Source organism: Diospyros lotus, chromosome 1, assembly GCF_014633365.1.
Source record: "Diospyros lotus cultivar Yz01 chromosome 1, ASM1463336v1, whole genome shotgun sequence".
NCBI classification, from domain to species: domain Eukaryota; kingdom Viridiplantae; phylum Streptophyta; class Magnoliopsida; order Ericales; family Ebenaceae; genus Diospyros; species Diospyros lotus.
The window spans coordinates 50,787,963-50,803,142 of record NC_068338.1 but is presented as its reverse complement, the minus strand read 5'-3'; the positions used below and the strand labels follow the sequence as shown (position 1 = coordinate 50,803,142).

General features: G+C 39.1%; 1 protein-coding gene across 2 annotated transcripts; it reads left to right on the top strand.

Moving 5' to 3' along the window:
* Window positions 1-579: 579 nt before the first annotated feature.
* On the top strand, window positions 580-14,656 carry LOC127808746 (probable calcium-binding protein CML13). Of its 2 annotated transcripts, XR_008024969.1 has the most exons (3): window positions 580-1,137; window positions 13,347-13,424; window positions 14,332-14,656. XR_008024969.1 is itself a non-coding variant. In XM_052347334.1 (2 exons), exon 1 carries the CDS (start codon window positions 678-680, stop codon window positions 1,119-1,121), a length of 444 nt encoding a protein of 147 aa, XP_052203294.1. In that variant the 5' UTR covers window positions 581-677; the 3' UTR covers window positions 1,122-1,137; window positions 14,332-14,656. The 2 variants fall into 2 exon arrangements, 1 of the variants encoding a protein (XP_052203294.1); XM_052347334.1 differs by lacking the exon at window positions 13,347-13,424 and having other exon boundaries at window positions 581-1,137.
* The last annotated feature ends 524 nt before the right edge of the window (window positions 14,657-15,180 follow it).

The window sequence follows — 15,180 nt, the reverse complement described above, 5'->3', positions numbered from 1 at the left end:
ATGAATTAATGTGGTTGAGTCGATTTAATTTGAGTTATTTTCTTATACAGTTTGATTCTAATCTTATATTTTATATATTCAATTGTCATTAGATCGAAATGAGATTAGATTATTGACGAAAATATTCAATCCAAACATTAAAATCAAATAATATTATTCATATATATATATATGTAATATTAATATACTTTTTTGATTTTGGTATAACACTTGTTTTGGACCACGAATTTCAATATAATTGATAAATTTTGAAACCAAGACTTTAACCAAATCCAAATTATATTTAATTGAGTTGATTCGACTTTATTTTATAATTGAATCAATTCTAAGTTCGAAATTTCAAACCCTTTTGAATATGTGGGGCTAAGGCCTTCCTCATAATTCCAGGGCTTTTTGGTCGACCCCTCTTTTCTTTTCCATGCATGGCCTATTGGGCCTATTCACCCAACCCATCTTTCTCAAGCTGTTCTAAAAATGTGGTTAGGCCCAGCCCAATTAACGTAGATATTTTTGGGCTAATTGAGCCCACTTTCGGCGCTGAATATTTCAACTTCAAGATCCTCAGAAGTGGGGCTGGGGCATATGGTCTTGTCGATCAGTCGATCAATCCATTCCATTTCTAGAGAGAAAAACTAGAGAGAGAGAGAGAGAGACAGAGAGAGCAGAAGCGGAGAACAATGGGGAAGGATCTGAGCGACGAGCAAGTGTCTTCCATGAAAGAGGCGTTCACGCTCTTCGACACCGACGGCGATGGCAAGATCGCGCCGTCGGAGCTCGGCATTTTGATGCGATCTCTCGGCGGCAACCCTACCCAAGCGCAACTCAAGGCCATCGTCGCCGAGGAGAACCTGAACTCGCCGTTCGATTTCCCTCGGTTCCTGGAGCTTATGTCCAAACACCTCAAGCCGGAGCCCTTCGATCGACAACTTCGCGACGCGTTCAAGGTGCTCGACAAGGAGGGCACCGGCTTCGTTGTAGTTTCGGATCTCAGGCACATCCTCACCAGCATCGGCGAGAAGCTCGAGCCTTCCGAGTTCGACGAGTGGATCCGCGAGGTCGATGTCGGATCCGATGGCAAGATCCGCTATGAGGACTTCATTGCCCGCATGGTTGCCAAGTGACGCGCAGATTCATCCTGTAAATCTCCTTTTCTCATTCTAGGGTTTGATTTGATGTGTCCGTTTCAGCGGGCTTATGATGACATGTTATTGACGGTGGATCAATGACTGAACTATTGTTTGTTGTTTCTGTGAGAATTACGGTTGATTTTGCTGCTGCGATTGTTGAAAGTTGAGATTGTTTTCAATTAAGTGATTCAAAACCTAATCAAAGGTTCGCGAGTCCACTTTTTCTGAAAATTTATCCGTATTCAATCTCTAGCTCAATGTTTAGTGGGGTTTATTGTTAATGAGAGAACTCTGAGAAAGTTTGCCACTGGAAACTGGAAAATAATGTTCTTTTTTAATATAAATGTTGGGGTAACAAAATGATATTGCCTATGATTTAAATTTTGCATCCTCCAATGATAGTGTTTTTGGTGATCAAGGCCAGAATGTTGAAAGCCCATATTTCTCAGACTCATCAAGTGACCAAGCTCAGAATTAGGATTCCGGAAGTGATATATACAACAGGAATGGATAGGATTTGGAGAGGTCTATTTCTGCTAACCAACATGATATTACCACTCAACTAACACACCCAAAAGCATCTTTGATATCAACATTTCCTTTTATAGGCATTTTGAGTAGATGCTTCTACAGAACAATTCAATGAAACTGCAAGTTCAAAATGCAGTTTCTGTACCCAATGAAGTCATTGTTGCCAAAAAGGCCTTTTTGTGTAAATATTAGTGTCAGTGTGATGTCATCTTAACATTCTTCCTATTAATGTGATGTACATAGTAAAGTGGCTGAAAGTAGACGGACTTCATAGCCAATTGTTGGACTGTGGCTGTAGAGAGAATTCAAAGCCAATTGGCCGAAAGTAAAGGGAATTCAAAAGCCAATTGTTGAGTGGTGGTAATTCAACAATTCCTATATATGGTGTTTGCTACATAAATTTTAGCCCCCCCCACAACCCCCCCCCCCCCCCCCTCCCAAAAAAGAAAATTGTTTATTTCGTTGTTATTAAAACAATACTGGTTCAGCTGGTTGGACCATGAACTGGTTGCCATGGCAATCCAGTTCAAGAAAAAAATTGGATATGCATGTAAATTCGTCAAAATCAGCTGTTTTTTTGTGACTGTCACAGCCCAAGCATGACAGTGGCTTTCTTCCAATCCGAGTAGGATCAGAGGTTGTATTGCTCAGAACAGAGCAAGAACAGAGACGATAGTGAGAGAGAAAAGAGAGAGTAGAGAAGACCGATAGGGGGAAGTAGAAATCAATAATTCTCATTCATAGTTTGCATAGTCGTGTAACGGACTATATATAGGCTGCCCAAGGGCAGATTCTCTCAGCCTGGCCGTTGCAACAAACAGCCAGCTGTCCACATGCCTAAGGAATATTCTAATGTCGTTTAAACAAGACAAGTAATAATGGAAATACTGAAATAAAAATTACAGAAATATCAGCAATGCAGAAGTTAAAATTGCAGTAAATTGCAGCCATTGGAGACGGCCAAGCATGACATTTCCCCCCTCGTTAGCTCTTGTCCTCAAGAAAGACTGAGGAGGCTAGCTAATCTGGGAAACTGTTGCAGCAACTTTGGAAGATACTCCCATGTACAATCTTCTTCACTAGCACCTTGCCACTTGACCAATACTTGTATAATAGGTGCCCCTTGCTTGTAGATGACCCTTCGGTCCAATATCACCTCTGGCTCCACCACCTTCCTGATCTCTTTAAGCATTTGTGGCAATGTAGGACTTACCAACTATGCTCTCGCTGACTTCTTCAATAGTGAGACATGGAATACAGGATGGATGCGGGACTCCTCAAGAAATTTCAGTCGGTAAGCCACCTAGCCAATCTTAGCAATTATAGGGAAAGGTCCAAAGTACTTTGGGTTAAGTTTGGATACAAGCCCCGAAGAAATGGATTTAAGATGGGGGTATCTTAGCCTTAAGTATACTTCTTCGCCCACATTGAACTCTTTGTCACTTCTTCTGTGATCAAAGAATTGCTTCATCCTGTTTTGAGCCGATGCCAACTCCTTTTTCAACTGCTAGAACACCCTTTTTCTTTACTACAAATAGTCTTCCACTTTAGCCACTGTTGAGTAGTTCCCTATAGCGAGTAACAAGGGAGGTAGGTAACCAAAAAGAGCCTCAAACGGTGATATTTTGAGTGATGAGTGGTGGGTAGAGTTCTACCACCACTGTGCCATAGGCACATTTATGCCACTCTTTAGGGTGTAGTAAGCTCATGCACCTCAGATAAGCTTCTAAGCTTTGGTTCACCCTCTCGGTTTGGCCATTCGTTTGAGGGTGATATGCCATGGACATGTTCAACCTCGCCCCCAAGGCTTTAATGAGCTCCCGCCATAGCAGATTGGTAAAGACATTATCTCGGTCTAAAATAATGGTCTTTGGAATCCCGTGCACCTTAACCACCTGGTCCAAAAATACTCGGCCACATCTTGGGTTGTAAAAGGGTGAGTCAACCCTATGAAGTATGCGAACTTAGTGAGCCTGTCAACAACTACCTAGATGTTATCCCTTCCCACAGATTTCGACAACCCTTCAATGAAATCCATAGAGATGCTTTCCCAAGCTTGGTTTGGAATCGGTAAGGGCTGTAAGAGCCCTGGATAGGCCACTGTCTCACTTTTGCACCGTTTGCACACCTCATAGGCCATGACAAACTTCTTCACCTCTGTTCTAAGACCCGGCCAATAAAACAATTGTTTTACCCTTAGGTAAGTGTTTTGTGCCCCCGAATGTTGACTCATGGGGAGATCGCAGTATTCTCTTCTTGAGATCATCATCATCGCCCACAACTATTCTTCCATGATATCTCAGAATTCCTCCACTTAAACTATATCCATCCTCACCCTTATTGCCCGTAGCAACTCTTTCCAGTACTTGCTTGATCTTTGCATCCCCTTCATAGCTGTCTATAATTTCCTTGCACCACTCAGGAATTACAGTAGTTATGAGGGCCACTTCCCCAACTTCATGACACTTAGACAAGGCATCAACAACCCCATTTTCTTTTTCTTTTCTATACTGAATCACATAGTCCAACCTCATAAGCTTGGACATCCCTTTCTTTTGCAGCTGAGTGTGCAATTTATGTCCAACAGTGGAATCTGGGGTATTGATGCTGAAATAGGTCTCACCTGCCTTGGTATTGTTTGGTGCCTCATCTGCTGACAAAATTGAAAACTGAAGAATTAATTGGAGAAAAAAGGTTATCCCGACTTCATTGATAGACTTTGATTTATACAAGATTAGGAGATAAGAATCCTACCTATTGTACAAGTCTAACTTATCTAAATTACAAAACATAATTAGTTTAAACTTATAGATAATCTATTTACAGAAACAGAAAACAAAATAAGCTAAATAAAAGGAGAGACATTTGGCCTTCTCTCCAACTTTGAGAATTCCGAAACTTTAGGAGCATTATCTCGGTTTTTTACTTGAGGATAAATCTTCTCTGAATTTAGCTTAATTATCCATATTCCCCTTTAAGCTTGGGCTGGAAAATGTTATTCAAACCAAGCTTGGAGCTCATTCCATAAAAAATTCTTCTCGGTAGAGCTTTAGTTAGTATATTAGCAACTTGATTTGTAGTGGGAGTATATACTAGCTGAAACATCCCTTCTTCCAACTTCTCTTTAATAAAATTTTGGTCTATTTCAACATGTTTTGTCCGATCATGATGGATCGGGTTCTTTGCAATGTTGATTGCAGATTGATTGACACATAGAACTTGAACTGGTTTAGGGATAGCCACTTGAAGTTTTTGAAATAATCTCCTCAACCATATTCCTTCACAAAACCCTTGAGCCATAGCTCGAAATTCAGCCTCCGCTCTACTTCTTGCAACCACATATTGTTTTTTGCTACACCAAGTAACTAAATTCCCCCCAACAAAAGAACAATAGCTAGATGTTGATCTCCTATCACAAACAGAACCAGCCCAATCAACATCACTATACACTTCTATTTCTCGATGTTAAGACCCAAGGCATAATTGTAATAAAAGTGGGTAGTTAAATAACTAACAGGCAGGGGAATGTAATGGGAGGGAAGCCTTGTGGGAGCTAACGCCTACTAAAGAGGCTGTTGTAGAGGAGGAATTAGTTTTGATGAAATAACAAACTCTCCCGCCCTCTTCGTCTCTCTCTCTCTCTATCTCTCTTTCTTTCGTTCTTGTATTGCTGTTTTAGAAGGAAATTCCTTTCGGAATTTCTGCCATTGTCAAACCCTACATCGGGGGCTTGACACTCGATTATTTGTTTTCCGGAACATCAAGCCTTGCCCGGAGTCAATTTTCGAAACTTTAAGATGGGATAGACAACATTCATATGTACTTCTCTAGGATCATTCATAAATTGGCTAACACAACTTACTGAGAAGCTTATATCAAGCTGCGTGTGGGATAAGTATATTAACTTTCCCCCCAATCTTTGATACCTTCCCTTGTCAATTGGTGCACTTTCCTTGCCAAGATCTAACTTTGTAGTTGTATCCATAGGTGAATCAGTGGGTTTGCAACCCAACATCCCAGTGTCTTTTAGAAGGTCTAGAGTATATTTTCTTTGGGATACAGAGATACCTTCTTTTGATCTTGCAACCTCTATGCCCAAGAAGTACCTTAGATTTTTGAGACCCTTGATTTCAAATTCCTTTGCAAGCATGCCCTTGAGATTATTTATTTTCAATTGGTTATCTCATGTAATAATAATATCATCCACATATACTATAAGAATGAATAATTTACCTCCCATGGTATGTTTGATAAACAGTGTGTGATCAGCTTGACTTTGATTGTACCCTTGTTGTTTCGCCTTTGTAAATCTCTCAAACCAAGCTCTAGGTGATTGTTTGAGTCCGTAGAGGGATCGTTTGAGTTTGCATACCTTGTTTCTCATATGATTGGTTTCAAAGCCATGAGGAATTTTCATGTAGGTTTCTTCTTCTAGAGTTCCATTTAAAAATGCATTCTTCACATCTAGTTGGTGAAGAGGCCAATCTAAATTTGCAGCTAGAGACAATAGGATTCAGATGGTATTTAACTTGGCCATGGGAGCAAATGTCTCTTGGTAATCAATACCATAGGATTGAGTGAACCCCTTTGTTACTAGCCGAGCTTTGAATCGGTCAATCTGCCCATCTTCCTAGTAGTTTACTGTAAAAATCTACTTGCAACCTACATGTTGTTTTCTAGGAGGTAGAGAGGTTATCTCCCATGTTCCATTTTTCTCCAAGGCATTCATTTCATCAAGAACAACATGTTTCCACTGTGGCTGTTGGAAGGCTTCTGTAACTGTGTTTGGCACCTGCACCTTATTCAAATTTGATAAAAACACACAAAACTTTGATGGCAGGTCCTTGTAGGATATATAATTGTGTATTGGGTGCTGAGTGCAAGATCTTATGCCCTTCCGTAAGGCAATAGGCCAATCAGTCTCATCAGTGGCCCCACTATTTAAATTGTCCCCAAGATGATTACCGCTGTCACTGTCACTTAGAGAGGAATTGGGGCTAGTATCTTAGTCAGGCCGATTGTAGGATTGGTGCTTTTTTTCCTGTTGGGACTTCCTCCGAGAGTAGACCTGAAATTCTTTGGTGGTAGGAGGCTGAGGACTAAGGAAACTTGCAGGAGGGTGGTCATGGGTAGATTGAGGTTGTTGATGGTTAGGCTCTGGATGTATGGGTGCAGCATATTGCAAAGTTTGCTGCTGCATAGATTGTTGCTGCATAGGAATAGGGAGCTGCATAGGAAGAGTTTCCCAAAACTAATATTCTTGAGAATTATAGGAATGGTTCTCCCCCTGAATAGCAATTTTGGGATAATAAGGTTGATGTTCAAAAAAGGTTACATCCATGGAGTTAAAAATTCGTTTATGCTCAGGAGAGTAGCGCTTGTAACCTTTTTGATGAGGAGAATAGCCAATGAAGATGCATTTAAGAGATTTAGGGTCAAGTTTGCTTCGGAATTGCTAGTGTACATGCACAAAAACAGTACATCCAAAGATTTTAAGAGAGATACGAGATAGCAGCTAGGGGTGTGCAAAAAAACCGTCAAACCGCGGAAATCGCCCGCACCAAACCGCACCGCACCAAACCGTGCGGTTTTTTGGGGGTGCGGTTTGGCACGGTTTGAGAAATTCTCAAACCGTGCGGTTTGCGGTTTGTGGTTTTTTTGGTTTGGTTAAAACCAAACCGGCCAAGTAGTATATTAATAAAAAAATTAAAAATATCTAATAATTTAAAAATTAAAAAAATAAATTAAAAATATATATTTTCTTGACCATGAATTATATTGTGGATTTTTGTGTTATTTTTATATTATGAGCATGTGGTTATGTTGTAGATTTAAAACTTTTAAATTTGTATTTTTTATTAGATAGTAACTTATTTTAGTTTTAAACTCCAAGATACTATAAAAATTTAAAAATTATGATTTTATGCATTGATTTTTATGTTTTAATTAAAAATTTATAAGTTAGTGAAGGAAACACCAAATAAAACAATAAAGAAGCATCAAACCGCGGAAACCGCACCAAACCGCACCGCAAATGCGGTGCGGTCTGGTGCGGATTGTGCACACCAAACCAGACCGCGTGGTTTGGTTTAATGCCAAACCGCACATGCGGTTTGGCTTATTAAATCCTTCCCAAACCGCCCAAACCGCACCGTGCACACCCCTAATAGCAGCCAAGTGTGAGGATAGGATTTGAGAAGGATTTGGCTCAGTGTATGATGGTTTAGAGTTCGAGAGGGTAACTGGTTAATGAGATAAGTGGCTATGAGAATGACTTCACCCCAAAAATGTTTAGGGGCATTTGTAGAAAATAGCAAAGAACGAGCCACTTCTATGATATGCCGGTTTTTCCTTTCGGCTATACCGTTTTGTTGAGGTGTATCCACACAAGAACTTTGATGTAGAATGCCATTGTTTGAAAGATATGAACCAAGGATTGAAGAAAAATATTCCTTGGCATTATCGGTTCTGGGGATTTGAATTTTGGTATTAAATTGTCTTTCCACCATAGAATGAAATAATTGAAAAATGGAACCAACTTCTGATTTTTCTTTCATGAGAAATACCTATGTAAGCCAGATATGATCATCAATAAATGAAACAAACCAACGAGAACCAGTTATGTTTTTAACTCGAGAAAGTACCCCATACATCACTATGGATCATAGAAAAAGGGTGTGAAGGAGAATAACTTTGACTGGGATAATTATTTCTCACATGCTTAGAGTATTGACAGATTTCACAATGTATTTGCTGTGAATCTTGACTCTTAAACAATGCTGGGAATAATTTCCTATGGTAAACAAAGTTTGGATGTCCTAATTTATAATGCCATAACATAATTGCATCATTATGAGTGGTGGAGGAATTGGAAAAACAAACTGAAGGAATGACCGAACAGGTGTTGGACTGAACTAGGTTATCTTCGGAGTTGGTCTTAGCAAGGAGATAGAGCCCCAATCCTTCTTCAGCACTGCCAATCATCTTCCTCGAAGTCCGCTCCTGAAATTCACATACATTCTTTGAGAATTTGGTAATACAATCTAAATTAGATGTTAGTTTACTGATAGACAATAGATTGCAATCTAGATTAGGTACTTGATAGGCCCCTGGACCTACCAAAGACGCCACAAACACAGTAGCATGCATGAAGGTTAGAATAGGGAATTAATACATGCATGTTGTTACAACCAACATGTGCGCATGGGGGGTAGTTTTGTGATCCACATGCTGAGGGGATAATCTGCATGTGCAAGGAAATTCGGTTAGAAAGGGAGCAGAGGAGAGGTATAAATAGCTGAGAAGAAGAGGGAGAGGGGAGCTGGTTTTTGATAGAAGAATTGGGAGAGTAAGGGCCTCTCGAATGCCTTGGATTGTTCTTGTTTTCTTGCTGAAAAGTATTGATAATTATTGATATTTGATTGTTGTTTAGATTTCTATCAGGATTCCTATCAGTACTAAGAGAACCGATTTCAGCACAATATCCTTGGAGATAGTAACAGTTCCGGTTCCCACAACTTTTGATAGAGAGCCATCGACCACTCTAACAGTCCAGTTCTTGTCACATGTCTGAAAATTGGATAACAAACTGATTTGTCCTGTCATATGATTTGAGGCCCCTGAGTCAATCACCCAAACAGTAGATAAATCTATTTTAGTGACAAACGCATGTAAGAAAGTACCTTTAAGCATGATTTTTAGCTGGCTTTCTTCCCTTCGAACCTTGGAAAAAGCCTCTTGGATACTAAGGAGAGGTTTTGTACCGAGTATCCTTCCTCTAACACCATCTAGATTCTTATTCAAGCCCATTAAGAATTTATACAACCTTTTTTGTTCAACAATCTTCTTGTATTTTGTAGAATCTTCTGTGCACTTCCATTCAATGTTATCAAACTTATCTAGTTGTAGCCAATATTTATTCAAAGAATTGAAATATTGAGTCACATGTGATTCACCTTGTTTGAGATCATCAAGCAAGCTTTCAATCTCAAACAGTTCAGAGGTGTTTTCAACATTTGAGTAAGCCTCTCTAGCAGCCTCCCAAATCTCTTGGGTTGTATCATATAACAGAAAATTTTCTCCTATATCATTGACCATAGAATTAATGAGTTAAGACATTACCATGTTATTCTTGGCTTGCAACCCCGATATGTAGAATCTTTCTCTGCTGGTTTGGTTGTTGCCCTGGTCAAGTAATCATCCTTTCCTTTCCCTCGTATGAACATCATGACGAATTGAGACCATTATAGGTAATTTTGCCCATTCAATTTATGTCCAGTAACAGTGGCCTTGATTGTAGGTGGGTAAAGGGACGATTTTAGATGGCTGAGTACTCTTGCCGGCCAGGTTGATAAGTAGGAGAAAGATGAACGGGAAATTGAGGACACGCTTTGGAAGAAAAATGGAAGGAGGATTATCGGGAGATTCTTTGGCCAAAGGGTAGCTTTGATACCATGAAGAATTAATCGGAGAAAAAAGGTTATCCCGGCTTCATTGATAGACTTTGATTTATACAAGATTAGGAGATAGGAATCCTACCTATTGTACAATTCTAACTTATCTAAATTACAAAACATAATTAGTTTAAACTTATAGATAATCTATTTACAGAAACAGAAAACAAAATCAGCTAAATAAAAGGAGAGACATTCGGCCTTATCTTTAGCTTTGAGAATTCCGAAATTTTAGGAGCATTATCTCGGTTTTTTACTTGAGGATAAATCTTCTCTGAATTTAGCTTAATTATCCACAAAAACAATTGTGTTAACTGCCCCCACTTGTTCTTGATCACCTTCTTGAGCCTTTTTCCGGTTATCATCTTGCATACTCCTATTTCTCTTTCTCTAGTTAGAGTCAACTTGCTTCCCCCCTTCTCTAAGGAGACTTCCATCCTATTAAAATCAAAACTAATAGTACTAACTTCTTTTATCCAATCTACTCCCAAAACGACATCACAACCCCCTAGGCCCAAGAGTCTCAAATCAGCCTCAAATGGCTCTCCCTACATCTCCCAACAGAATCCCTTACAAGTTGACTTGCTTATTACCTTGTTTCCGTTGGCAACAATTACACTCAGTTGTTGTGTATTGGCCAACTTGCACTTGAGTCTCCCAGCTGTTCTTTCATCAAGGAAGTTGTGGGTGCTTCCACTATCTATCAAAATCATTAGGCTGTAATCCTTTACCTTCCTTTTGACCTTAATTATTTTGTTGTTATGGGCTCCTTTGAGTGCATGTATGGAAATCTCTCCATCGTGTCCCCTTCACACTCTTCTTCTTCACTCTCTTCTTCAACTTCGTGTACCCCTTCTTCATCTCCTTCTAGCAACAAAATTTGCCTCTTACATTGATGTCCAAGAAAATACTTGTCCCCACATTTATAGCACAGTCTAGCAAGTCTCATTTGATCTCCTAATCTACTGCCATAGGATGAAAAACCTCCCCCAACTACATTTTTTGTTCTAGCACTCTCCCTGACCACCTCTTTATTAGGATTTCTGCCTCCCAGAGGAAACGACCCAGATCCCATGCTCTTTTGTTGTTGCTTCTGTTTCTTCGCTAGAGCTTCAACCATTATCTCCTGTAGTCGTGCGCTCTCTGAAGCTTGCTCGACAGTTCTGGGCCTCAACACCTTTACCATTGGTCTCAATTCATTATTCAATCCACTTAAATAATTAGACACAAAATAAGCTTCAGAAAGGTGAGGATTATGGTGGATCATAAGTGACTTAGGCTCCTCAAATCGTTTATGGTAGAATTCCACACTCCCGGTCTGCTTTAGCTTATTAAACTCCTCTACAATGTCCACCATGCTTCTTTCCCCAAAGCGTTCATTCAATTTTTCTGAGAACTCTTCCCAAGTGTGAATCCTTCCCACGCTCACACATCCTTGGTACCAAGCATCCACTACCTCGTTGAAGTAGGCTGACGCCAATGTTATTCTCTGTCTTTCGGGTATATTATACCATTCAAACACCCTCTCACATCTCTTTATCCACCACCTAGGATTAACTCCTTCAAAAGTTGGGTGTCTCCATTCGAGGCAAAGGAAACCCTGGTGGCTGATGATTAATTTGGTCATCTCTTCTTCTTCTCATGAATCCTCCAATTTCCTCCTCTAGTTCAATCTCATTTTCCTAGTGGTCATTTCCTTGGTTCATCATATTCTCTCCTAGAATGGGTTCAGTTCTACCTCTGGGAGGATAGTCAGATGATAGTCTTACCATATGTTGACGAGTAAACATCATCATAAATTGTTACATTTGAGCTCCTAATTCCTCTCGCACCCTCGCAATGGAGCCATCCAGCCTGCACTCCAATCCTTCCATGGAGCTCTTGACCTTGCGATCCAATGCTACAATCGCTTCATGCTCCCTCGTAGCCCCCAACTCCAACTGATCGACCCGATTGTGAAAATCGACCAAAGACGAGCTGACTTGTTGCAGCTATGTCTCTAATCCCTTCATCCTAGTACTGTCCGCCATTGAGTCAATACCTTCGGCCAAGAACCGGAGCTCTGATACCAAGTTGTCACAGCCCAAGCGTGACAATGGTTTTCTTCCAATCCGAGTAGGATCAGAGGTTGTATTGCTCAGAACAGAGCAAGAACAGAGACGATAGTGAGAGAGAAAAGAGAGTAGAGAAGAACGATAGAGGGAAGTAGAAATCAATAATTCTCATTCATAGTTTGCATAGTGGTGTAACGGACTATATATAGGCTGCCTAAGGGCAGTTTCTCTCAGAATATTCTAATGTCATTTAAACAAGACAAGTAATAATGGAAATACTGAAATAAAAATTACAGAAATATCAGCAATGCAGAAGAAATTAAAATTGCAGTAAATTGCAGCCATGGGAGATGGCCAAGCGTGACAGTGACCTGAGCGAACAGGTAAACCAAAAAAAATTGGTCCGTTTTAATTTTTTTATCCAGAAGTACTAAATAAAACCTTGATTTTTAAAAGTGAATTCCTTTAATTGAGGGGTAAATTTAGTCCTTGTGAAGAAAAAAATAAAAAGAACCAACAGTTCTTTAATGGTGTCGTCCATTGAGTTTGTTTTGTTTTCTTGTAGATTTTCTCTATTAATCCATGAGATGCTTTGACTTACTGTTGTCTAAAATGGCATTATAGTTATTAATTTGGATGAGAATGATATCCTTGGCCGTATTAGCTTTACCTGTTTTTTGGAGCTTGCAATTCAAGGTGACTAATTAGTCAATAATGTCTTGGATATCCTGTGGGTTTTATTTTCCTTTAAGATAACAAAATTAAGATATCACCATCCAAGTAGTTAGAGTGGGATTAATGTGGAGTCTAGGAAGGTGCTTAATTTCTGGGTTAGATATCATTATCCTTTGTTGTTAAGATTATGACAGTAGGCTCAAGTGAGTTCATCATGTGCAACATGGGCCAACCCCAGGAAGGGAACTGTAAGGCTTACAGGGCAAGGATGTGCAGTGGAGCAGGTGTTACTGCTGCTTGTTTAGGAAATAAATCTTGTCTCCTGAGCTTTGACTCTTGATATGTGATAGGTTCTAGAATGGAAAATGTGGCGAGTCATTTCTGAATGTTGATAAACAACAAAATGTGGGAAATTTTACTTTTTTCCATCCCTGTAAAATTGGGACAAACCAAATATTTTATCTTGGCTTACTAGCTTTTGTGTTTCTTATCAATAAAAATGCAAGATTTCAACTTTAGGGAAAGCATGGTTGACCTGTGGCAATGGGCATCTGGCTTACTACTCTTCACAGAACTTTCAATGTGTACGTTTCTCATATAACCTGCTATATAATTATTTCCTTTAGTATGTGGCCAATCGTGCACTGTGCCAAGGATGTTTGCATTTTTTACCTGATTTAGTAATGTCTTTGCCTACCAAGGATGTTCGCATGTTTTTTACCTGATTTGATGATGTCTTTGCCTACGACTCTTAAAAGTGCAACTCAACTTGTTTCTTCTGCACGTACACAAGGAAAAATTATGTCACGGCCATAAAGTACACTTATTGGCATCCTTATGGCCATAAAGTACACTTATCCCCATCCTTTCAGCTTCAATCCTTATTGCATCCCTGCTTTACTGGCCTGGGGAACTACATTGTGGTAAGTCATGCTGGAGAAACTTGCTATCTTATTATTTTTGCTGGGGAAAAAGTGGCTGCTGAGAAAGTTAAATGAGATGCCACGTAGATGCATCTTGTAATTAAAATGATCAATTGGAGAATGGTTGAGTTGAGCCCCGTTCATTTTACCTGATACAGCTTCCATGTTTTCGAACTTCAGTCGGGAAGGAAAATCAGAGTAGAAATGGATTCACACTTTCAGTATGTTGTACTGACCCTTTGGCCGCTTCTTTGTCTAGCCACGTGTAAAGTTTTTTGGCATTTTTTTTTTTTTTTTTTTGGTGCTAAGATAGCCATGTGTTAAGTTAAAATGAAGGACTTCCAAGATTAATTCTGCTCGGAGTTGGTCTTAAAATCTTTTTTTTTTTTTTTTTTTATGTTCTTCATTCACTGTTTACATCAACACCTTCCTCAGTTTCTTGTTCTTGCATCGATCAATGTTAATGCGTTACTGGGATGGACCTTTCCTTTTAGTTAAGAGTGACTGTCTAATAGAAAGGCTAATGCTGTATATTTGGGCATTTATATATTTTTCAAAATGCATGCAGGTAATTTGGAAGCAGACTCCACTTGGAGGGACGAGGGCATATTTTGCTTGTGTGTGCAGTAGTAGTATTTCATCTGGCACACTTCCAAATTGCATCTTGGTTTGCCATCATCTTCTTTAGTTTTTCTTTTTTTTTTTTTAAAGTTTAGATCTTTGACTATGAGTGGTGTCAATTTAAGATTGGGGCTGCTGCTGTTAGTGTTTGGAAGGGATTTTTGGTGTTATTGTCTTGTGGCAGTTTCTTTTTTCCCAGCAATTATTTGTCCTCTGGCACTTTCGAAATCATCATCCTTCATTCAAAGTACTTGAATACCCGTTTGAGCTTTCTTGCTTCTTGTAAAGGTTCTGTGGGTTTTTTAATTTTTAATTTTTATTGACTCCCACCTCCTCTCCTCTTACTGCGTGTTTCTGTTTCACCATATGCATGATGTTACCTGTTACCCGACCGGAACTTTTATATGAATACGAACAAGCTCGTAATCCCCACACAATATGTGGGTTTAAGTTAAAAGTGTATAAATTGTTTTGTATGAGAAAAGTTACACTAATTTAAATACATCACTAAATGTGATATTTATAGAATAATATATTACAGAGTCAAAAGTGTGAAACTAGATTAGTTTAACTCTAAAATTATTAAGTAAATGGTTAAATACTTTCTCGACATAACTAATCACGAAATAAAGTTTGAGAATATAGTTTTGGGATATAAATAGTAATAAAAAGTAAATATTAATTTTAAAATTTTATCGAAAATAAACATAATTCATCAAATAGCATGACTATTTGGAAAATAATTACAATTCATTTACCATTTAGTTACAATTTATCTTCTCAGTTGAAGAGAAAT